This window comes from Salvia splendens, chromosome 12, assembly GCF_004379255.2.
Source record: "Salvia splendens isolate huo1 chromosome 12, SspV2, whole genome shotgun sequence".
NCBI classification, from domain to species: Eukaryota; Viridiplantae; Streptophyta; class Magnoliopsida; order Lamiales; family Lamiaceae; genus Salvia; species Salvia splendens.
In genome coordinates, this window is record NC_056043.1 from 22,235,421 (window position 1) to 22,261,418 (window position 25,998).

Genomic DNA, 25,998 nt, shown 5'->3' on the forward strand with positions numbered 1-25,998 from the left:
CATACCAAATTAGCTAGATGTATAGAATCTTTCGATCTTTCTGAAAGTTTGAACATCAAAGCATTAGTATTCAATTAGCAATCTTCAAAACATGAAATAAAATGAACGGAGACATCACGAGCGACGCGTACAGACGACAACAACGACACTAGGGCGAAGGCTGCATGAAATGGCGGTGCGGAGGATGAGGCGACGAGCTGTGTGGAAGGAGCGCCGGCGAGGCAGAAGGATCAGTTCTCGGACTGGTGAGATGGATTTATTTTAAATTTTATTATATATAAAGTAAAAAAAAGTAATAATAATAATATTTATAAAATAATAAATGATACTCCCCCGTCCCACTTTAGGAGTCTCAGTTGTGTTCGACACGAGTTTTAAGAAATGTAAAGGAAAGTTGGTGAAAAAAGATAGTGGAACGTGTGTCATACTTTTTATATTAGTTTTATACTTCCTTCGTCCCACTTAAGATGACACATTTTCATTTTTAGTTTGTCCCAATCAAGATGACACATTTCCTTTTTTGGAAACTTTCTCTCTCCAATTAATACACTCAACCACTCTTTCTCACCCCTATTAAAATATTTATTTTCTTTCTCTCTCTATTTTAATACTTCCACCCACTTTTTCTCTCTCCAATTAAACACATTAACCAATAACTCTTAAAATCCCGTGCCGGGTAAGGAATGTGTCATCTTAGCCGGGACGGAGGGAGTAATAAAATGTGAGTGGAGAATGTGGGTCTAATACCATTTATGGAATATTTCAACTGGGACTCCTAAAGTGGGACACCCAAAAATAGTAAACCGGGATTCTTAAAGTGGAATGGAGGGAGTATGATATACTCCCTCTGCCCCACAGTAAGTGAATCATTTTTCTTTTTGGAATGTCTCACTCTAAATTACACGTTTCTAAAAATAGAAACATCACTCTCTCTACTTTTTCCCTCTCTCTTACTTTATTCTCTCCATTTAACTCACAAAACAATATTACATAAAATCTCGTGCCAAAATAGAAATGCTTTACTTAGAGTGGGACATATGGAGTATTAAAAAGATTGATAAAAGCATGATCAAAACAAAATAATAATAATAATAATAATAATAATAATAATAATAATAATAAATGTTCTATATATAATTAATTTAAAATAAAATATTTTGAAATACTAAAATTTTAACACTAACAGATTAAATTATACTCCATCTATTGAATATATTGTGGACCAATTGGTTTGGGCTTATGTATTTAATTGAATTGGGTTGGTCCTGATTTAATTAATTGATACGACCTATTCTTAGGTGAGGGCAGCCCATTGCCTGCCCAGCCCGTTACTTACCTAGTGTCACCGATGGCCGCCACGTGTTGCCTCTTATCCGGATCACGAACACCAGCCGTTGATTTTAGGGCTATGTTAGTTGAGTGAGTTAAGTGTATGCGTCGTTTCATTCCCTTATCTCATCTCTTTCTCTCTCCTTGCGATGATACGCTCTCCCTTCTATCTACACTCTCTCTCTACATTTGAGGCGGTTATCGCCGGTCATCTTCTCTGATCTTTTGTTTCCACCGATGATTTAGTGATATCTATCGGTGAAGATCTTGAGGTTAGGTTACTACTTCAGTTTACTTCGAGATCTGGTGTTGAATATGACCTTGTGGTTAGATCTGCTTGTGTTTGGTGTTGGTGGTGAGAGATCCTGTGTTGTGAGTACGAGATCAGTGAGATTTGTAAAGTTTTGAGTGCTGTGGTGACAAAACTAGCGGTAGTCGGTGAGACTGAAGTTTCTGACCACTGAGTTCGACGGTGCTCAATTGATCATCTTGTGACCGTTGGTTGAAGCGTGTGGGGAGGTTTTTGGCCTGGTGTAGTCGCTGTTGTAACCTGAGCCATATCCTAACATACTTAACCTTGTCTTCTTCGGTTGTTTGTTTAAGATCCGAAAGGATCTTGTCTTTAGTTACTGACTTGTCTACTTAGTGTGCATGTATCAAATCGGAGGAAGCTTGAGTTTCTAGTCTGGTAGAAGACTTGAATATAGCTAGGGTTCCGATTAGTGTAACTTGTACTAAGTATACTTGTAATCTTGTTTTCTTTCTGTACTTGGCTTGTTCCCTCTGAGATTAGACATCTCAGTACGCGGTGTAATACAAAAGAGGTCCCGGTAATTAGTGAACCATGGTGGTCTGATCCCTACACCTTCATTTAAGGTAGTTGAGTTGTATTCCTTTCGGATTGTGAAGATTTTAATTTGTGAAGATTAACTTGATAGCAGTGGTGATCACTGTTAATGTTGTTTACAAAGAAGTGTTTCAAAACTTATGAACTTTTTGTCCGTTGTTTACTTCTAAATTTTATTTCTACTTATGAAAATGTATATTTTTGGTCCCCACAACTTATGAACTACTCCTTTTTTATTAAAAATCTAAGTTGTGTGAGTAATGTATGTTTCTTTTCACAAATTACAAATGTATTAAATTGTGTTTCAAATAGAAAATCTCTTTTAGATTAGGACGAAAGGATCATGCTTTTTTTTTATAAAGTATAAAATGATGGATGTTTTTCGTTTAAAGTATTTACAATTTCAATTCATTATTTGGAAATTGTCTTGGCCGTGTGTAGCACAGGTGATAAACTGAGTCTATTTTATTGACTAGTAAAAATGATATTGAGAAACAATTCTTACTAATTTACTTATTTTATTGACTAGTTAAAATGATATTGAGAAACAATTCCTACTAGTAATAATTTACTTATTTTATTGCCTAGTAAAAATGATATTGAGAAACAATTTCTAGTACCAAATTGGTCAACAAGGGAGGTTCGATAATAATTGCCAGAGGCAATTTTCTCTTTCTAGAGGATTTCTCATATATTGACGATTGCCGATTATGAGAAAAACGTAAAAATATACGTCTAGTTTGTTCTCTAATATTATCCTGGTAATCTTAATGTACCATCTAGGGGTGGGCAAAAATGCTGAAATTCCGCACTTACTGTACCAATTAAATACCGAAAATATTGTATTTACGGTATACCGCAATTTGAGGTACGATATGACAAGGTTTGATGGTTCTGAAAAAAAGGACGACTCTGGCGATGTTTTCGTTTGTTTGTGACTCGATTTTCAAAAAAATAAATGTTAAGGACTAACTTTGACAAAAAAATGTACTTTATTCTTTTACAAACCACAATTAAAGGTTGCATAAACTAAATTTGTCAAAAAATCATAATTTACCCGACCGATACCCCTATTTTTTCCCTAAGAACCAAAAAATATACTTACCTCAAAATTCATGTAGTACCATTTACATAGTTCACGCAAAAAATAGAATTAGTGGTAGAATTTTGCATTTATTAAAGGTAATAGTTACTTATTAAAATATATTAGTTCTCATAGTATAAAAAATATTAAGTCATATACTAAAGTTGGTTTATCATAAACTAAGTTTATTAATTATATTAAAATTTAAATTTGTCCCTTCAAAATGTACTTTGCAATAGTCATTGAACTTGAAATAATATATCACTATAAGTTTTTGAAAAAACACAAAATATAATTTGAGGTACTTTTTTTCCTCCTATACTCCTAAGCCTTAAGAAGGCACAAATGCCAAATTCATTTACTTTTATTATTTTAATTGAGAATGTCATATTTTATAATTCATATATATTATTTACTATAGAAAATATCTATTTCTATTATGTGTACATTTATTATAATAAAATATTTGATATACATATTAAATAAAAAACCATGGAAAATTTAATTTTGTTTAGTATATTATCGTTAAAATTTGAAACATATATTTTGAATGAATTTTTTTTTTCATATTTGTTTCTCATTCTTCTATTTTTCATTGATGAGATTTGAACCTCCTTGTTCTTCTTTTTGCTTATGTGGAGTATATATTTGTTCGTCTTGCAAATATTCATATTTTATTAGATTTAATTACATAAATAATTATATTCAATTTTCAAATTGATAATAGTATAAATGTAAAGTACTTTTGGCTCTCAAAATTAACAAACAGTGACATGAAAATTGACGAGGGAGAAGTGAGAAGAGAGGTAACAGAGAGAAAAATAATGAAGTGAGAGGAGATCAAAGGTAATGAAATTTAACATGTGTGTCCTCTTATAGCATTAGCAATGTGTGGCGATCTCTTGGGGCAATGATCGGTCTGGAGATCGGCCACCATTGCGGAGAAGGGACCGATTTAACATATGTGTCCTCCCCCAAAGGGCCGTTCCAATGGCCATGGCCATAGCCGATCTCCATGGGGCCATGATCGACCCATCATTGCAGTGATAGGGTCGATCATCGGTCTTACTGAAATAATTATTTTTTTAAAATTATTTTTTAAAATTGTTTGTAAACCCTTGATATATACTTCCATCCCATTATTTACATTTATCTCTTTATTCTCACTCTATACTTCTTTTATCTCTCTAGAAATATAAAAATAATATTGACGTGGAAATGAGATGGGCTATGGGATAGACCCTTCCATTGAAGATATGTCTAGGATAAAATACTGATGTGACAGCCTGACAGGAGGAAATGGAGATACACCTTTCCATTGTGAATGTTCGACTTAGAGATGAAAAAGAATTTTTTTACCTTAAATGACATTTTGTGCAAAGTGCATTGTGCATGAACCAAATTTAAAGTTCACTATGGAGTACTCCCTCCGTCCGCCATTAGGAGTCTCATTTTTTGGCGGCACGAGTTTTAAGAAATATTACGAAAAGTGGGTGGGAAAAAGTTAGTGGAATAAAGATCCCACTTGTATGTATTAGTTTTAAATGAAATGTGAGTAGAATGAGTTAGTGGAAAGTGAGACCCTATTACCATTTATAGTAAAAGTGAACCGGAACTCCTATTCGCGGACAGACTAAAATGGCAAAACGAGACTCATATTCGCGGACGAAGGGAGTATTAATTAAGCGTATAAATTAATTTTCCGATGTTAACAGTTAAAACTAGGCTTGATAGTGACTAACTTATTAATTTATGAGTAAACTCATTAAGTTTAATTTTTTTTTCATATTTCTATAATTCTTAATTTGTTAGCCCACACACTTGAGCTTGATGGTGACTAACTTATTAATTTATGATAAACCCATTAAGTTAACTTTTTTTCTTATTTCTATAGTACTGTATTTATTAATTTTAACGCACACTTGAGCTTAATATTAACTAGTGTTATCACCCGTGCTATGCACGGGACAAATGATTTTCAAATAATAAAGATATATAGCGGCTAAATATATTAAAACAAAAAGTTAGAGTGGAGAATATGAATATAATAAGACAAAGGATAAATTGGAAATATGCTTCCATTTCAGAAAATGTAATAAGACATTAGAAAAATATGTGTTATAGTTGAATAAAGGAATCATATGGTATATAACACTTTATTAGATGTATTTATATCCTTACACTATATATTTGGAAAACACAAAAGTAAAAAAATACTACTATATAAATTTGATCATGATAACATAATACTCCCTCCGTCCACTATAAGCGATTAACATGTTTTTGGGGCATCCCACTGAAAATCTATTAAAAAGGTAAATGACTTCACTACTATGTAATGTACCAAAATGATAAAATGACTCCACTACTATGAAACGGAGGAAGTAGTTTTATACTCAATAAAATATGAGTGTTAATGAGTTAGTTGAGTGTGAGGTCCACTACGAAAGATGGTAAAAGTAAAATGTGACAAATTTTTAGGGACGAACAAAATGAGAATAAGTGACAAATTTTCAGTAATATGGACAGTAGTATTTTTTTTATAGAATTTTAGTAATTCAAGAGATTTGGTGTCTTTAAAGAATTTTCATAAGTTAAAATATGAAAATATAAATACAATTTGCAAACAATTGAGTATGTATTAATAACGAAATAATTTTACTTCCAGGTATTAATTACTTTGAATTTACGTTAGATAATTTATTTATAATTAAGTTTCAATTATATATGCATCTTTCAATAAAATTTAGAAGGACCACTTTTCTATAAAATTACTCGACTACAACATCCTCCAATTTTTATTTATTTTTAGATAGAAAACCTACAACTTTATTATCGAATTCATCAAGTTAAAGATTTATTTTACTATATATAACAATTTCCAATAATTATACCTATATTTTTAATTTAAAAGTCTAATAAAAGGTAAAATAATAATATACAAATTTAATTACAAAAGAGAATTTAAATTAAAAGATTTATGCAATCCAAGTGGGTATTAATAGAGTTGAAGAGTTGAAGAGTTTGTTAGGATTTAACTTACAATCCAATTCAATTATAAAGAAAAATCCACAAAAAATAAAATGTCAATTCTAATCTCAGATACATTACAATCAGCCGAAAATAAAAGCCCAAACAATTTTTAAACAAAAGCACCACTTTACCTTACTCTGATTGAAATTATTAAGCATAATTAATCATACTTAGTACTAAAACGTTATTAACTCAAAAATATATAATGCTCTTGTCAAACCATTTGCGCCAACACAAACCCTAGTTCTATCCTTCTCTACGCCGCAATAACTCCAATTTGGCCGTTCTCAGGCAGTGGACGGTGGAAAGAAATCCACATCTCCACAAATAAACACTTGAAAACATTATAAACAATAACAAAAAGAGAAATGTACTTCTCTCATCCCACTCTAAATGGAACATTTTATTTTGGCAAACAATTTTATATAATTTTAATATTTAATATGAGTAGAGTAAAATAAAATAAAATAAACAACAAAGAGGAGACGTGTGACTCATAAATAAAGAGTATATGTTAAATAGAATAAGATATATATACAAAAGAATTGTACTACTAATTATCAAAGAGGAAAAATCATATAAATTGAACAATATTAGAATATAAAAATACATATAAAAAACACAGACCCAAAAAAAAAAAACATTTTCCCTGCCCAAAAAATGCAATTACATTACAGTCCAAATAAATTAAAATCACTGACCCAATTGTTAATTAACTACTACTCAAAAAAACAGCCTAGATAAATTTAAATCAATGGCCCAATTTTGAATTGAATAACTAACCAAAAATAATTAAAACAGGGCACAAACTTTTAATCAAAATTAATATGCTTCAATTAAATTACATAAAGTACAGTTTACTTCGTTTAATTTTAGTTCATTAGAATTAATTAGAATTAATAAACCTACACATTTACACCATATTTTATACACCATATAAAAAGGAATTTCTAAAGGTATTATCACTCCAGCCATATCGGCGATACCACGGAGCCAAAAACCCTAGACGGCGACACCTTTTCCCGTTGCCTGATTCCTCCACCACCTCCACGCCGCTGCACAACTTCACCTTCTCTGAGATCGCTGCAATCGTCTGCTTAACCGCGCCCCTCATTTACCTCTTCTGCAGTTCAGAATCGAATTCGTGAAGTCGTTCATCTCTAACACGGAGGAGCACAACCAGCGGTCCATCCTCCGTGTGGATCGGAAGGCGATTGCGGTGGTCAAGCTTCAGCTTCCGCGGGATGAAAAAATATTTAATCGAGTCGTTTTGGGTGAAATTCAATTCTTTTCACATGAACCGGGGCTACTGGTCTACGTCACGGCGTCGAGAGTAGGGCGCTTGGAGATGCATAGGCTGGTGGGGAGGGAATCGGAAGGGGCCGATGTCCTGAGTGATTCAAGGAAGCGGTAGATCTAAATCGTGAATGGCGAAGTGGTGCTGAAATAAGGTCTCTATCAGCCACGAATATCTAAGGATAGAGATTCCAGCTACGGAGACAGAAAGGAAAGGGTTTAAGTTCAGCCCCATAGATGCAAGCTACATGTTGCCTTATCATTCCAAGGTGGAGGCTTTGGCAGTAAAATTAATTCAGAAAGATTGAGAACTTATTCAAGAGAAATTTTGGAGTGAAAAAGCTTGTAAAATTTCAGTAGCAGGTATATGAATGCTCATCTTTGTTTTTTGCATAAATTTGGAACTGTTAACAGTTGGGATGCAAAACTCTTAAGTATCACAGATTTCTTTAGCTTCTTCATTGCTTCAGGAGGAATATGTGAATCCAGAAACAGAAAGGAGATAATGTATAGCTTATAAAGAATAAAATTTAAGAAAACACTGAGGACTACTCTAAACCCTGAACTTCAAAATTTAAATCTTTTGAAAATAACATAAACCAAGATGACCTAACAGTTTATCCAACTTTTCAAGTTTGAAAGTGGGCTTATACTGAGATTAGGTATTTTAGTTGGCTTATAACTATGATAAAACATGTTCTCCAAAGGTCTCAAAGATGCTAACTAACTGCACATTAATAAAAAAAAGTTAGAATTGAGGTGATATATAAGTGTTAACAATGGAATCCATATGTTCTTTATTTTTGCAAAGGTGTGTGTTTGTTTGTTGCATGAGTGTATGTAATTGTGTATGTGTGATTTTGTTTTGGTTGGTTGCTAAATGTACTTTAGTTGTGATTTACAGTGATTGATGTGGACAGTGGAGTAGAACTCTGCAGTATTTGGGCATAGATGGGGAGAAATACTGAATTCAAACCAATATTCATGAGGTAAACAATAATCTAATTAAACTGAATTCAGTACTTTTTAAAAAATCATTGCAACTTCAGCAATATCCAACAACACAGGAAGAACTTTCTCTTTCAAGATAAACATAATCTCAATAGTTTTTTGCTGGGAATGATCTCCAACAATAACAAAAAGTTTCAAAGGCAGGAACCAATATTGAATCCAAATACTCGATCATGTAAATATATTATTATAAAAAGTTTCTAATATATATATATAAATATATTATATTGAAACCAGCAGTGTTGGAACCTAAATAACATTTAACCTATAAGCTATCACAAAAACAAAGATGAGCATTCATATACATGTTAAAATTAGGCTTCAAAGTTGGCCTTTAATAGATCTTTTAACATCTTTTAAAACACATATCTCATGTTAACTGATTACTACTATAAACTCCTGAAATATCAGCTACTCAATTAAACTATGATGATATAGCTCAAAAAATTATAACCAACCAATTATTGTATCATTTTTTAGTTCAAAAAGTAGCTTTTATCTCCCTGGTATTGTATCAATTTTTAGTTCTAAAAGTAGCTTTTTTCTCTGTAAACAAAAATCTTGGAGTTCAGTAATTGTAATTTCCCAACTATTTAAGACATACATAGTTTATCAATAAGTGTACAAAATTTTATGAAATCTATAGTTGTGCAGTCAGTTCTGATCTTGCTATGTGCTATACTTGATAATCTACTTAGGATTAAATAATCTCTGCAGCCATACTATTTATAAAGTTCTTAAACTACAATTTTTTGTTTAAAATTTAGGTCATACCAATTTCAAAAGCATATATAAACTTCTTTAATAAAATATAGAAAATCTAGAAAAATGTATAACTCAACAAAAACATCACACATTTCTGTTGTAGAATGCATAGTGAGTCAAGATTTGTGACTTGGGAAAGACCTTCTCCCTTAAGTATGTAACATATTTTCTGGCATGAATTTTTTGGAAAGGATGCTTGAATCCATGAGCCCTATAAAACAAAACAGAGTCACATTGAAATCTCTTTTAGGTTATCTTGTTTACTATAGAACATATTATTGTTTATAAAACCCGAACACATCCCACTATGATGATAGAGTTTGCACATCTAGGATTAAGATCACCAACCAAAGTCATGAAAGGTGCCATTACTTCTGTTTGTGCCTCAGGCATGAAAATAAACATTATACAGCCAGTCATTTATTTAAACAAAATGCATTGTACTAATGAAGTTATGTTTTGTGTACAGGGAATGATATCAATTTATAAAAAGCATTGTAGCATATGAAGGAGCCAAAATAGGAACAAAAATACGATAGAAATGGAAGCAACACAGATTAAAGGTATGAACTTTTTCTGAAATGCATCAAGAACAGTAAGTGAAAAAAAATCTAATTTACATTCTATTTGCAGGAGATGATCTAAAAGAAAACACATCATGAAGGAGCCATGACAGGAAGAAAACTAAGATAACAGTGGAGGCTATGGCAGATTAAAGGTATATAAACATGTTAGTATATTACACCCTATATGAGATACAGATCAACCTCCTGCAAATATCATTTAAAGGAGGTAAATGGCTATATATAGGAGCTAATGAACTTTTAAAAATAGTAAAAGAAAGAAACACAAAAAGCTTTATATAGGAGCTAATGGACTTTGTTGACAGTAAATGGATAGCTCCTATAATACCCAATATGATTTTTCAACTGAAGCACACTCCAAACTATTGTCATTCTTGTCCTCTGGTAAACCTTGATACAATGAACACACCTGACTTTAATAGTTGAATTGGTTATTGTCTTGCTTAAATTATTAAAACATGTAACAAAGGGAGCCATTGCTTAAGAAGTTCACCTGTAAAATGACAAAAAACATCTCAGTTCAAAGATATTTCTATTAAAACACATATTCTGACTATAGTCATTCCAATAACATCCATTTTGCAGGCATGAAATACATTAAAGAGAGGTATATATAAATCCATTTGAGTGACAGAAAGGGGAGACATCAGTGACACAAAGGAAGGCCAAGAAGATAAAATAAGAGGTAATGTCAATCCTAGAAGATTATCTGTGCTTACATTAGGAGCAGATAAGTGGCTGAAAAACTACACTACCACAAACACATTAATTAATTAAAAATAATAATAATAATGTTACATTCCTCTGCAGGTAAGTTGCAACTTAGGGGTATAGACAAAGCCAATTCTTGAGAAAAGGGGAGACGTCAGTGACAGAGAAGGGAGGTCAAGAAGATTTTTTACAAATCTGGTAAGAATGTACATTACTGCAATCACAATAAAAATCATTCTAATAGTCTATTGAGTTTATACAGAAACCAATAACTAAAAACTCCATTTATGTATAGAAAAAATGTTGCAACAGAGGATAAAGCAGAGGATATAGCAGTTTAACAAAAGTGAGACCAAGAAGATCTTCTGCCAAATGGTAAGAAAGTATATTACAGCAGTTAAAACAACTATAAAGGAAATACTTAGTCTACTGATTTTGTACAGCAAAACATGACTACAAACTCTACATAAGTGCAGAAACAATACAACAACGGGGAAGGCAACATTGAAAAAAAAGAGGCCAAGAAGATCTTTCACCAAAAGTGTAAGAATATAGATTACAACAATCAAAACAATGCTAACAGAAACAGTTAGTACACTGATCTTGTACAGCAACAAATAAATATAAAATGTTTACATGTGCAGAAACAGGGCATGAAATGGAGAAACAACAGTCAAATGAAAAGGAGTCCAAGAAGATCTCTAAGTAAAAAGGTAAGACATTCAGAGCTTATAGTTTTAGACAATAGATTTGATAAGAATGAAAGAAAGAAAGAACTGCCAAATATCGAGCTAATCACTGTGATTGGAGTTGGATGTAAGTTCTTAAGAGAGTGAAGCTAACTAATTTGTAAAATGAGTGAATAAACGTATTTATAGAGGGAAACCAGTCTGCACTGCACACATGTACACAAAAACATATTCCAAAAAAAGAATGATTAGGTGAACCTTTCACATATCAAGGTTAAAATATATATCAAATAATATTTTAGAAAGTATTAAATAAGTATGAACACAATAAATGAGTGTTAAGAATGCATCAGGAATATTAGGTTTTAAATTAGCCGAATTAATATTAAGGAATAGAAATGAGTGGCAGCCTCACCTTGGAAAACGAATAAAACAGTAAAAGCTATTAATTGAATGGCCCATTTACTTTGGCCAATAAATGACCTTGCTGATTGATATTTCTCTATTTAAACTAATCCAATTTTACAGGAATACAAAAGGGATTCATCATAAACCTAAAAAGCAGCCGCCAGCCACCATCACCAAGAGTTTTTGGAGAGATACAAAAGTTTCACATAGTCTGTTACCTACACAGAGACTACAAAAGTTCCGAGAAGAGATTCTTCCATAACAAACTCTTCAAATCTATAAAGATTAGAAGAAATCCAGAACGGGCATATTAAAAGGTAACAAATTTCATAAATAATATTAGTTTATATCAAGTCCAATAAGTATCTTAATACCCTTTCTATATTAGATTACCAATTATTCATTTTAGTTCTAATTTCACTTTCGAATTCCAACTCTCTCTCTGATTAATATGTCATCTCATCAAAGTTTACAACACTACAATATATCTAACTATCTCCATACACTTTCTGTATATGATTATATGATAAATAAGTCAGTATACTGATTGCACTTATCATCATTAGAGATATACAACATCTATAACCGGATAAGATACAAATCATTTATCCCAATTGCTTTTAAACCTTAAATCAAGCAAAGTTCTTTTATTTAGTTATTCTAAACATGCGTATGTATATATCTCAGCAATACAATCTAATCTTATTTGCAGATATGGTATGTTACAACTTTAATGTATAATTTCCATCATTTATTGAACTGATTCTGCATACATTTACAGATCCGAATTTCTTAAAAATATATATACATGAATGCTAACAGATTATTTACCTTTTTCAGGGATAAATTGCATTGGAAACAGATTTATTACTTTAGAAAATTGCTTAGCAAAAAAGATTGTAGTTATTAGGCTCTCGATCTCCCCATAAATGTGTCTATCGATTTCTCTATCTCTCTCTCTCTCTCTCTCTCTCTCTCTCTCCTATTTTTCATTTTATAATTTGTGATCTAATTCTCTTCCCTTTAACTTTGCATTTTAATTTACAGAAAATGGTGATATTAGTTCAATAAGGATTTCAATTGCATGAGATATGATCTATGAAATAAAGATACCTATAAAAATAATGAAAAGGATTCAAAATCATTATTTCTTAGTTACAAAATAATAAAACTAAAAATGTGATTATATTTCCTTGCACACCTGGGAAATAGATTATAGAAAATTCACTCCATTCGAGCATTGGGAAAATGGATTTTTCTTGATTTTATCATATTTGACAGTATCACATGTGGAGAAAACTTGTTTTCTAAACTACTTTAATATATTAGTGACCAAGAAATGGAAAAATAATAAAACAAAAAAAGTCAGAAAATATAGGCTGCAGTATAAAATAAAATCAATAAATAAACTCCAAATTTAGCCAATTGGATTTACCAAAAGTGCCCTCTCAGATAATGTAATTTTTTCCCGCCAAAAAGGGTAAATTTGTCTTTTCATTAAACTGTCACTTTAGATTAGTATAGATGTGTGAATAAACTCATTAAGTTTAAAAATAAATATTTCTATAATAATAATTGCTGCATCTATAACAAACGTTGCAACGAGATTGTAAATTTATCATGTTATTGATTAAAAGAAAATACTACTTGTAATTATTTTTAAAAAAATTATTCCGTCCTTCCCATATTAGGAACATTTTGACTGCACTCATTTTACACTAATAAAGTACTGTACTAGTTAAAAATGTAGAAATGGTAAAATAAAAATGATAAAATAAGTGAGGATAATGAGGAGAAGACTTAATTTGAATGAGGTTGATTGAAGATAGAAATTTGAATTTGTCTCCATCTTCAATAAAATATGCTGAAACCCTAGTCAAAAAAACAACTCTCTGAGTAGTACACTCCCTCTCTACCACCGACAACGTAACGCCAATCATTCACCACTCTCCGCCGCCGTGCTCCAGGTATTTCCACTCCGCCTCAGCTCAGCTTTTAATTTTCATTTTCTACTGTTATATCCGTATGGTTGCTGCTCCCCAGTTTTCTGTTTCCTAATTGGATTTATGTGTAGGCTGCACCTTTTATTTTGAGAGAAGATGACTCAGTCCCTGCATAGCTGCAATAATGTGTTTTGTAACTTTATTCAAACTAATCGTTACTCACCTGCCGGAAAAAGGCCTTTTCCGCGGCAATCGAGATCAGCATCGGAGAAGAATTTGAGTAATTTATACCTGCGTACTCAGCCGTTCAGGTTGAATTGTGTCAAGTCTGAAAATGAGCGTCGTGTTGGTGATTTAGCGAATGGAGGGGGGTTTGGTGCTGAGAAAGTCGGTAAAAGAACCGACATTAAGAAGATTTTGATCCTCGGTGCAGGGCCTATTGTTATAGGGCAAGCTTGTGAGTTCGATTATTCGGGGACGCAGGCTTGCAAGGCCCTTAAAGAGGAGGGGTATGAAGTGATTTTGATTAATTCCAATCCTGCTACTATAATGACTGATCCGGACTTGGCGGATAGGACTTACATTGAGCCTATGACGCCTGAGTTGGTGGAGCAAGTCCTCGAGAAGGAGAGGCCGGATGCTCTGTTGCCCACGATGGGAGGCCAAACTGCGCTTAATCTAGCGGTTGCCTTGGCGGAGAGTGGTGCTCTTGAGAAATATGGAGTGGAGCTGATTGGGGCGAAGCTTGATGCAATCAAGAAGGCGGAGGATAGGGAGTTGTTCAAGCAGGCAATGAAGAATATTGGGCTCAAGACACCTCCGTCGGGGATTGGGACAACATTGGAGGAGTGTTTTGAGATTGCCAATTGGATTGGGGAGTTCCCTTTGATTATCCGTCCTGCGTTTACATTGGGTGGGACAGGAGGCGGAATTGCGTATAACAGGGAGGAGTTTGAAGCCATTTGCAAGTCGGGCCTGGCGGCTAGCGTGACAACTCAAGTTTTGGTGGAGAAGTCTCTGTTGGGATGGAAAGAGTATGAGCTTGAGGTTATGAGAGACTTGGCAGACAATGTGGTGATTATTTGCTCAATTGAGAATATTGACCCTATGGGAGTCCACACAGGGGATTCCATCACTGTTGCCCCTGCACAGACCTTAACAGATAGGGAGTACCAACGTCTTAGAGATTACTCTATTGCAATTATCAGGGAAATCGGAGTTGAATGTGGTGGTTCAAATGTTCAGTTTGCTGTTAATCCTGAAGATGGAGAAGTGATGATAATTGAGATGAACCCTAGAGTTTCAAGATCATCTGCATTGGCCTCTAAAGCAACTGGCTTCCCGATTGCCAAGATGGCTGCCAAATTGTCGGTTGGATATTCATTGGATCAGATTCCTAATGACATTACTAGGAAGACACCGGCAAGTTTCGAGCCTTCTATAGACTATGTTGTAACCAAGGTAATATTCATTTTTCCTTTTTTATATCTCTATATTGCTACCCTTAGTTTGATATGTTGTGTCAAATAAACATATTCACATACTCTATATCTTTGAATGCAGATACCCAGGTTTGCGTTTGAGAAGTTCCCTGGCTCTGAGCCTATTCTGACTACCCAAATGAAGTCTGTTGGTGAATCCATGGCCGTAGGTCGGACATTTCAAGAATCTTTTCAAAAAGCAGTCCGCTCACTAGAATGTGGCTACCCTGGATGGGGTTGTGGAAAGGTCAAGGAACTTGACTGGGACTGGGAACAACTAAAATACAGCCTGAGAGTACCCAGTCCCGATCGTATTCATTCCATATATGCTGCCATGAGGCGAGGAATGACAGTGGATGACATCCATGAATTGAGTTTTATAGACACATGGTTCCTCACTCAGCTTAAAGAACTTGTAGATGTGGAGCAATATCTCTCGGCACGGACTTTGTCAGAATTGACTAAGGATGATTTCTGGGAAGTGAAGAGGAGAGGGTTCAGTGATATTCAGATAGCTTTTGCTAATAAGACTACTGAGAAGGAAGTTAGATCAAAGAGATTGTCTTTAGGTGTCAAACCATCTTATAAAAGAGTTGATACATGTGCAGCAGAATTCGAGGCAAATACCCCTTACATGTATTCTTCATATGAAACTGAGTGTGAATCAGCTCCTACCAACAGGAAAAAAGTTTTGATCCTTGGTGGAGGACCAAATCGAATTGGGCAGGGAATTGAATTTGATTACTGCTGCTGTCATACTTCATTTGCCCTTCAGGTTTGTGATTATTTTATCTTCTATTGTGCTTGAAGCCTGTTCTCTTTTGAATTTTATTTTCGCAAATATATTGTAAAAACTTAGAAATCTGGCAACGATCCTTCAACAATTAATGTGGTCTGTTATTATTTAGCAATATGATATCTGCTATTTGATCCTTCGTGGTCCACTTTTGGATGTTAACGCATTAAGGTACTCCCTGCCGTTATGATAGTATTGAAACAATTTTATTGATATCAAAATTATGTTGTTAATAAAGTATATAAGAGCTTTGAAATTGATGAATGCCAATATTCTCGGACCAGATAAACCCGGGGTGGAGAGAGGAATTTGTTGAAGTTCTAAAGGGTATCAGTTAATGCAAGAATGAATGGTTTTTGTGTGGAAGAAATGATAGGATAAAGAACAGAACATGCACAGCCATTGGGAGGAAAGCGGAACTTAGATATTATTTGCGTTTTCAGTTTCATCAATTTGATTGTTCATGCTTCTATCTTCTCTATATTTCTGTATGATTTTTGAGTTCTTTCTTTATCTTCCAGAACTCAAGCTTAGATATTATTTGTGTTTTCAGTTTCGTCAATTTGATTGTTCAAGCTTCTATCTTCTCTATATTTCTGTGTGATTATAAAAAGAACAGAACATGCACAGCCATTGGGAGGAAGTGTTTTCAGTTTCATCAATTTGATTGTTCATGCTTCTATCCTCTCTATTTTTCTGTATGATTTTTGAGTTCTTTTCTTTATCTTCCAGGATGCAGGTTTTGAAACAATAATGATGAATTCCAACCCTGAAACAGTGTCAACAGATTATGACACCAGTGATCGACTTTACTTTGAACCTCTCACGGTGGAAGATGTTATCAATATCATTGACTTGGAGAGGCCTGATGGCATTATTGTGCAGTTTGGTGGCCAAACTCCGCTGAAATTGTCTCTTCCTATTCAACAATATATAGATGAGCACAAACCCAAATGCAGAAGTGGTTCTGAAATTGTTCGCATCTGGGGCACATCTCCTGATTCTATTGATGCTGCAGAGGATAGGAAGAGATTTAATGCAATCCTGACAGAACTAAAGATTGAGCAGCCAGAAGGAGGAATTGCAAGGAGTGAGGAAGATGCTCTTGCTATTGCAGCAAAGATTGGTTACCCTGTTGTAGTTAGACCGTCGTATGTTCTGGGTGGCCGTGCAATGGAAATTGTTTACAGTGACGAGAAGCTCATTACTTATCTCGAAACTGCAGTTAAGGTGGATCCTGACCGTCCTGTTTTGGTTGACAAGTATTTATCTGATGCTATCGAGATAGATATTGATGCGCTTGCTGACTCGTATGGTAATGTTGTGATTGGTGGGATAATGGAGCACATTGAGCAAGCCGGTGTTCATTCAGGTGATTCAGCATGCATGCTTCCCACGCAAACGGTGTCGTCTTCTTGCCTGGAGACAATAAGGTCTTGGACTACAAAATTAGCTAAGGGCTTGAATGTGTGTGGACTGATGAACTGTCAATACGCAATCACAGCTTCTGGAGATGTCTTCCTACTCGAGGCAAATCCTCGGGCATCACGGACCGTCCCGTTCGTGTCGAAGGCGATTGGTCATCCGCTAGCTAAGTACGCGGCACTGGTTATGTCGGGCAAGTCTCTTCAAGACCTGCAGTTCACAAGTGAGATCATCCCAAGGCATGTATCCGTAAAAGAAGCAGTTCTCCCATTTGAGAAATTCCAGGGTGCCGATGTCATCCTCGGCCCGGAGATGCGGAGCACGGGTGAGGTCATGGGCATCCACTATGAATCCTCCATTGCCTTCGCAAAGGCGCAGATAGCTGCAGGGCAGAAGCCGCCACTGTCAGGAACACTATTCCTTAGCGTGAACGACCTGACCAAGCCCTATCTTGGCCCCATCGCCAAGGCCTTTACTAGCCTCGGTTTCAAAATTGTAGCGACATCTGGGACCGCTCAAGTTCTCGAACGAGGGGGCATCTCTGTCGAGCGTGTGTTGAAGATGCACGAAGGGCGGCCTCATGCTGCTGACATGATGGCCAATGGGCAAATTCAGATGATGGTTGTGACAAACTCGGGCGACCAAATCGACCAGATCGACGGCCGGAAGCTCCGGAGGATGGCGCTCGCATACAAGATTCCGGTGATAACCACGGTGGCCGGTGCCTTGGCTACTGCTGCGGCGATCAAGAGCCTGAGATCGAACAAGATCGAAATGACAGCTCTTCAGGATTACTTTGTTGAAGAGAGAGAAACAGAAAACAGAACTACTTTGCAGTCGGCAGCATAAACCACCTCAAGTTGACGGACTGTCATTGCTGCATTTTCTGCTGCTAATTTTGTTTTTGTGTTTTTAATGAACACGAACTATATTGCTATTGTGTACGACTGTATTCACATTTTGAGATAGGCTCATTTTGTGGAATTTTGAACGAATATAATGGTGATTTTTTTTTATATTACAACGTTAATATAATTAAAATTAATTGAATGAATAAATTTATGCATAAGACAATATAAATATTTACGACAAAGTCTATTTAAATTGACCTACCAACTAACTAGCTATATTAATGATCCAAGTCACAAATAAAGTGACGTAACATAACTCTATGAAGGAACATATAGTAAACTTATGTAAACTGATGCATAATATTCAAAGGGCATTGATTTTGAGATATAATGCCTTTATGCCATAATATTATTATGTTTTTTTTGCTATAACTATATTTTTATATTGTGACTAATTTACCCTAATTACTTTTATACTTTTGCACTTTTGCATCATAATAGAAACATATTCGTTATTTAAATATTACTAGTATTTAATAAATAAAGTTATCGACTTTGTGATTTTACCATCGATTTGCCTTAAACAAATTAATCTCCCAAGCATTTGAATAACCTAGGTATACATGTACGTACATCAATCGGTAGACGGTAATCTATTGATTTCAATTATATGTTTGCTGTATATATTTGTGATCTTTAAATCTATTTGCCTCAATTATAAACCGTCCTTTGAAATCTATTTGCCACAATTAAAAGTGGAAAAAATAAAAGACAAAGTTGCTTGAGGTTTTATGAATCAAATAAATCCCAACTTAGATCCCATCAACTTATATGATTTTGGAATATTTCGCAAAAAAATTATACTTCGTCCAATTAAATATGAAACATTTTAATTTTGGATTGTCCCACTTAATGTGTATATTTCTTGTAATAGAAACAACATCGTCTCTACTTTATTCGCTCTTCACTAAACTCACAAAATAACACTATATAAAATCTTGCACCGAAAAACAAATACATTTAATGAAAAGGAAGAATTACTAATTAATTAGTTGTTCAAAAGTTTTCGAAGTCAACTACCGATAACTGAACTAGAAAAACACAAAAAACTTGTGTGTATCATTGCACATATAACATAAAAATTGATAAAATTATGAGATTTCTGGTTTTAACTATAACGAAACCAAATTATATTGCTACCATTAAAAAAATTGACTTTATCATTTTCAACTAAATTATATTGTTAGCACACATCTCGACATAAAACCAACAACTTGGCCTTATTTATTGCATTTACTTTTATATACTCCATTCGTCCTATAGAAATATGCCATTTGAGATCGGCACGGGTTTTAATGTATAATTGGTAAAGTAAGAGAGAATGAGAAAAAGTAGTTGATATTAGGTAGTGGATTGTGGGGCCCATAAATTATAAAGGAAAAAAAGAAGAAAAAGGTTTCCATAAATTGATATGGTCTATTTTTATGGAACGGACGAAAAATGAAATATGACCTATTTCTATGGGACAAATGGAGTAATTATTACTAAAGTTAAAAGTTAGTCCCATTTTGTCTAAAAAAAGTGTTAGCTTATGGTCTTAGACAATACGTTTTGGTTCATATGTAACGGTTTCCATCAAAAGTAACGGTCATTCGTGTTTTGACCTTATTGATGAGTTAAATATGGACCAAAACATACTCCATTCGTCCCAAAAAAATAAGGACATTTGGGACGGCACATAATTAATGCATAATTGGTAAAGTAAGAGAAATGAAGAGAAGAGTAGTTAAAATAAAGTTAGTGGACAGTGAGATCCATATTATTGTTAGTGTTTAATAGTGAGTCCTAGTGGTATAAGTTGTAAATAAATTGATGTATATGAGTAATAAGTTTGGGGAACTTTCCATAAACGGAAATGAGATAATTTTGTAGAATGGACAGAAAAGGAAAGTGTCCTTATTTTTATAGGACGGAGGGAGTATTATTTATGACCAAAAGCTTACACACTTAAAATGTGTAGGATCGAATATGTATTGGACCACTTTATAAGTGGTTGACCGTTAATTTTTGACGAAACCGTTAAATATAAGCCAAACACATTGTTTATGACGAAAAACTAATCACACATTTAATGTATCATACCAAAATATGTTTTGGGCAAATGTGCTGGACCAATTGTTTACTTTACTTTATAATTATGTATATAAATACATATGCGTCTTGTGTGTGTATGTTCAATCCTTCTTCACGGTAGAAATTTTACTAGTATCATTTTAATACTTTGTAATTTAATTTTGTAGGAAGAAAGCAATGACGAGAAAGATAGTTGTGCTCAAATAGGAAGTTGCCCAGAGGAATGAGGGTGGAGTTCTCTACCTTGAGTGCTTGAAAAACCATCAAGCTCATGTCGGATGCTACACGGTCGATGGCCGTGGGGAGTTCATGGCCTCCGCACCAAGCCAAGAAAGGCCGGAGGTAAAGCTGACCTGCGCCGCCTATGGCTGCCACCGTAATTATCACAGGATGGGAGGAGTGGAAGATTATTAGGTCTTCAACATATTTCATAGTTGAGCAGGCGACGTAGCACGTTTCTATTCGCCAATGGATTATCCGTTGGATTTTTTTAAAAAAATAAAAAATAATACTAAAAATAATACTAAAAATTAAAAATATATATTTTTAGATTCCCAAAAATATAGCCGTTTTATTACTGTTTTTTGAATTTTTTTTGATTTTTTTATAATTTTTAAAATCCCAAAATCATCTATAAATACACACATTCATCATCCATTTTCCACATCAAATTATCTCTCATTCATCATTTTTCATACAACTCATCTACATCTTCCTCTCTCACTCAAACCCTCTCTAAAAATGGATTTCAGCGATATCATGGCTGAAGCGGAGCCCGAAGAACAAGAATACTATGAACAATATCGTGCCGCCTATGAAGCCTATGTCGCCGCCACCACCCCCGCCCCTCCTCCTCGACCAACTAGATCAATTCACCGCTACATACCTCGTGACCGGGAGGGAGCCAACAAAAGGCTCGTTGCCGACTATTTTCCGACCAACCGCGGTTTCTGGAAGATTACTTCCGGCACCGTTTTCGCATGTCAAAACGGTTGTTTATGGTATTGTCAACACATTATTCAGTTTTCGTGTAAGTAATGTGTGATGCCCACAGGTGGACACTACTTAACATGATCTTATTGTCAGTGTTTGATCATTGTTAAGAGGCTACCACTTACAAATTCATATTACTGTCAAATGACTTATTGTGAGTGTTGTGCTCGGTACCTTGATATGTTTTACTAATGTTCAAAATAGATTAGTTGCAATAAGACGTTGCAATAGTAACCTCTCTTGACTAGACTTCTTTACTGCGAATATTAGGACGGTAAGTGTGTGTGCATTTTAATGCGGATATTAGTCGGCCCACAGGAAGATTAATATTTGGCACGAGATACACGCATACCTGTAGTGATAAATACATGATGATTATCCAGTTTTCATGTGAGTAAATGTGATGCCCACAGGTGGACATTGCTTGACATGATCTTATTGTCAGTGTTTGATTACTGCAAAATGTTACCACTTGCAAGTTCATATTACTGTCCACAGACTTGATTTGAATGTTGTGCAGGTACCTCGAGATGTTACCATTTTGTTTAAATTTTATGATGTGAGCATGGAAATTAATTTGGTTTTGTTCTCTATTCAATTATGATGTCTACTTCTGGAGTTTCTTCCAACATGAACAATATGTTAGTGTAGAATGGATCAAATTTTAAGGATTGAAAAGATTATATTTTGATTGCTCTGGGTACGCGCTAAGGATTGAGCAACCTACTTCTCCTACGGACGATAGTACTTCTTATCAATGGAGAAACTATAAGAAGTGGGAATACTCGAATCGCGTAAGTCTACTGATCATTAGGTGTAGCATCCCAAAAGCCTTTCGAGGCACTGCATCTAAGTATATCATCACTAAGGCTAGTGAATATCTTGCCAAAAATTAAGGAACGTTTTACAAAAAGCATTAAGGCTGAGACAAGCGTGCTTGATCTCTATAAAGTATAAGAGCAAGGGCAACATAAGGGAGCACATTATGAAAATGTCTGACGTTGCTTCACTTAAGCTTGAATTCTAAAGACTTGCTTGTGCATTTGGTGTTGCACATCTGGTTAGTATCTCAAGAAATAAAATAAAGGGCATTAAGAAAAAGTCTATTGAGAATGCTATTATGGATAAGGGTTCATCACAAAAGAAACATCATAATGATAATGATAGTTGTTTCTTTTGTGGTAAATGGATATAAAAAGAAGAATTGTAATAAATATCACGCATGGCGTACAAAGGAAGTTACAATTCTTGTTTTGGTCTGTTCTGGAGTTAATTTGGTTTTAGTCTCTAATGATATTTTGGTGGGTAGATTCTGATACTACTACTCACATAAGGTTATAAGGCTGTCTAAACTGCCGAAAGTTAGTTGATGGTGAAAGATACATCTAAGTGTGATATGATGAATCAGTGGAAGTATAGGCTATTGGTCATTATAGATTGTTATTAAAGACTGGAATTTTTAGGTTTTGAAGGATACTTTATTGTACTGTTTTTTAGACAAACTTTGGTTTCTATTTCTGCTTTGGACAAATTTGGTTTCTCTTGTTCATTTAGAAATAGTAAAGTTCTTTTTTCTAATAATTACAGTATTGTGGGCACTGTTTCCTTAAGTGCATATAACAATCTTTGTATGGTCAATTATGTTACTTCATATTCAGAAGCTTTACATGTTGAATCAAAAGGGACTAAACAAATTAAATAATGAAAATTTGGTTAATATATGACACAATTGTTTTGGTTCTATCTCAAAATAAAGGATTGTGAGACTTGTGTCAGATGTTGTATTGAATACACTTATCTTTTCAGAACTTGATTTGTGTGTTTAATGTATCGAAGGAAAGCAGACCAAACTTAAGAAATTAGGTGCCAATAGAGCTATATATTTTAGAATGATATATACGGACATTTGTAGTTCATTCACTTTGGTTTCTTGGAATGATCAACAATATTTTATATCATTCATAAACGAATATTCTTGTTTTGGACATCTACATTTAATCTATTAAAAGTCAGGGGCTATAGACAAGTTCAAAATATTCAGGGCTGATGTTGAGCTCAAACTCAACAAAGGCATTAAGAAAGTCAAATCTGGTCTTGGTGGCGAATACTACGAGAGAAATGACTGCTCAGGTGAACAATGTCAAAGAACTTTTGCCCTCTATTCGGAAGAGTGATAGTTAGAACTCTAAAAGATATGTGAAGGAGTATGATTTATCATTCTTCCTTGTCACATTCGCTTTGGAGAGAGGAATTAAAGACTGTAACATATATTCTCACTTTGGTTATCCAGAAAAATTTAGGGATTTTTAAATTTTAGGATCTCACAAAAGGAACTGAGTTTTGGGACGAGAAATATAGTATTCCTTGAGGATGTTGAGTTTGGGGGGAAGAATTTAATAAGTGACATTATTTTTGAGGAGATGTCTGTATTGGCACCTACTACTACTTCTGACAATGTTTAGGTATCAATTACTATCATTGAAGAAGAAGCAGATTAAGAACCTCATTTAAAGTCAATCTCAACAACCTCAATTAAGACTCTAGTCAATGGTACCATAAATTTTATGAAGCAATTCTTTCACTTGGATTCAGAAAGAATGCTATTGATGGTTGTGCGTATCACAAGTTCAGTGGGAGCAAATGCATCTTCTGGGTATTATATGTCAATGACATATTGATTGTGATTAATGATAAGGATATGTTTCACTAACACCAAGAATTTTCTCTCGAAGAAATTTGAGATGAAAGGTCTTGGGGAACCCTCTTTTGTATTTGGAATCGAAAGAAATAATTTTCGATTTTTGTCACAAAGGGGATATAATGAAAAGGTTCCTAAAGTATTTGAATGCATAATTGCAAGTAAAGAAATACCCCTATGACTAAGGGAGACAAACCTAGTCTCATTCAGCGCCCTAAGATAAATCTTGAGATTTAGAAGAAGGTTCCATATACTTCGGCGAATGGGAGCCTAATGTGTGCTCAAGTATGTAGTAGACCCAATTTGGTTTTAATTGTTTATATGTTGGGCAGATATCTCAATAACCCGATATGGATCATTAGGAAACAACAAAACGGGTTATGAGATATTTATAGAGAACTAAGCATTACATGCTCGCATACAGAAAATCAGATCATTAGGAGAGATCTTTAGACATTTTGATTTTTGATTTTGTTAGATGCCAATACAGTAAATGATCCATTTTAAGTTACGTATGTCTGTTGGTTGTGGAGCCATTTCGTGGAGAAGTGCTGAGAAAACACTTGTAGCTACTTCTGCCATGACAACAGAATTCGTAACTTGTTTTGGGGCATCTAGTAATTGAATATGATTGCAAAAATTTTGTCACGAAGCTGCATATTGTTAAAGTATTGAAAGACCACATAAGTTATGTTGTGACAATAACTCTGCGGTATTATATTCTAAAACAACAGGAGTTTCCTGATTGTTAAATAAAGAGTTCGGAATGGACAAATACATATAGAGCATAAGGGAACGGATTTGATGACGACAAATCCGCTCATTAAAGGATTTTCACCCAAGGTCTTTTATGGGAATGTAGCCCAAATGAGTGTTATGTTGTTTAAGGGTACTTTCGTGATTGTTAAATAAAGAGTTTCCTGATTGTTAAATAAAGAGTTCGGAATGGACAAATACATATAGAGCATAAGGGAACGGATTTGATGACGACAAATCCGCTCATTAAAGGATTTTCACCCAAGGTCTTTTATGGGAATGTAGCCTAAATGAGTGTTATGTTGTTTAAGGGTACTTTCGTTCAGTGGAAGTAGTTTTGGTTATTGCTCTATATTGTGTTTTGAACATGAAGTTATAAACTCATATTATTCTCTGCAGAAATAAAGTATTGTGTTTTGTCCATTACTTTTGTAATTTGGTTTTGGTTTGATCTGACTAAGGATTTGGGAGGACCAGTTGGAAATAGGCATGTACGATCACCTTACATGAAATTTCCATGCTACACTCCATAATTGATCTGTTGTTGATTATGTTTGCATATGTGATTACTAATGGGTTTAATCGTGAAAAAATATGGCGACTGCCTCTTTAGTGCTATGCTGATATGGTTGACAATAAGATTGTTCGGAAATACACTATGTGATAGCATATTTGAGAGCTCATTCTGTTTGTACACATTTATCCGGTGTCATGTGTTGCCCAAGAGGGAGATTGTTAGAAATTTGAGCTTCCACATGACTAATTTAATGTGTATGACTATCTTTCAGTTGTCCAATTAAAGTGATCCAATAAAGATTAATTTTGGGTTAAAAGTGTATTTATTTGTTATGGAAATAAGTGTAATACCATATGGGATTTCTATTTGATGAGGGACCGAATACAAAATAAAGGGACTTATATAATGTATAAATATAAGTTAGGGTTATGGTCCTCAGAAGTCAGAAGAACATTCGATATCTCTGTATTCTCTCGGCAGACTATTGCGAAGAATGTCTCTGGTCGTTTGGAAGATCCATAGCCGCTGCAAAGCAATTCCACCGTTCAACTCTAGATGGATCAAGGTACGCTTCCGCTCTACATTTTATGCTCATTCTCCATTGTTCTTGATTAATCATCATAGAGAGCTTTGTGTAATTGTTCACTC

The 25,998-nt window shown here is 34.3% G+C and overlaps 1 protein-coding gene across 1 annotated transcript; it reads left to right on the forward strand.

Annotated features, from left to right (window-relative positions):
* The first annotated feature begins 13,572 nt into the window (after positions 1 to 13,572).
* On the forward strand, positions 13,573 to 18,460 carry LOC121758756 (carbamoyl-phosphate synthase large chain, chloroplastic-like). Its single transcript, XM_042154152.1, has 4 exons — positions 13,573 to 13,724; positions 13,832 to 15,161; positions 15,264 to 15,956; positions 16,710 to 18,460. The coding sequence occupies exons 2-4, from the start codon at positions 13,857 to 13,859 to the stop codon at positions 18,249 to 18,251; spliced, it is 3,540 nt and encodes a 1,179-aa protein (XP_042010086.1). The 5' UTR covers positions 13,573 to 13,724; positions 13,832 to 13,856; the 3' UTR covers positions 18,252 to 18,460.
* Positions 18,461 to 25,998: the final 7,538 nt, after the last annotated feature.

Excerpts from the sequence above, each read along its gene's own strand:
- LOC121758756 (XM_042154152.1), top strand. The coding sequence starts at position 13,857 with ATGACTCAGTCCCTGCATAGCTGCAATAATGTGTTTTGTAACTTTATT. Across the intron at positions 15,162-15,263 it reads TAGACTATGTTGTAACCAAG|ATACCCAGGTTTGCGTTTGA; the intron begins GTAATATTCATT and ends CTTTGAATGCAG. Across the intron at positions 15,957-16,709 it reads ATACTTCATTTGCCCTTCAG|GATGCAGGTTTTGAAACAAT; the intron begins GTTTGTGATTAT and ends TTTATCTTCCAG.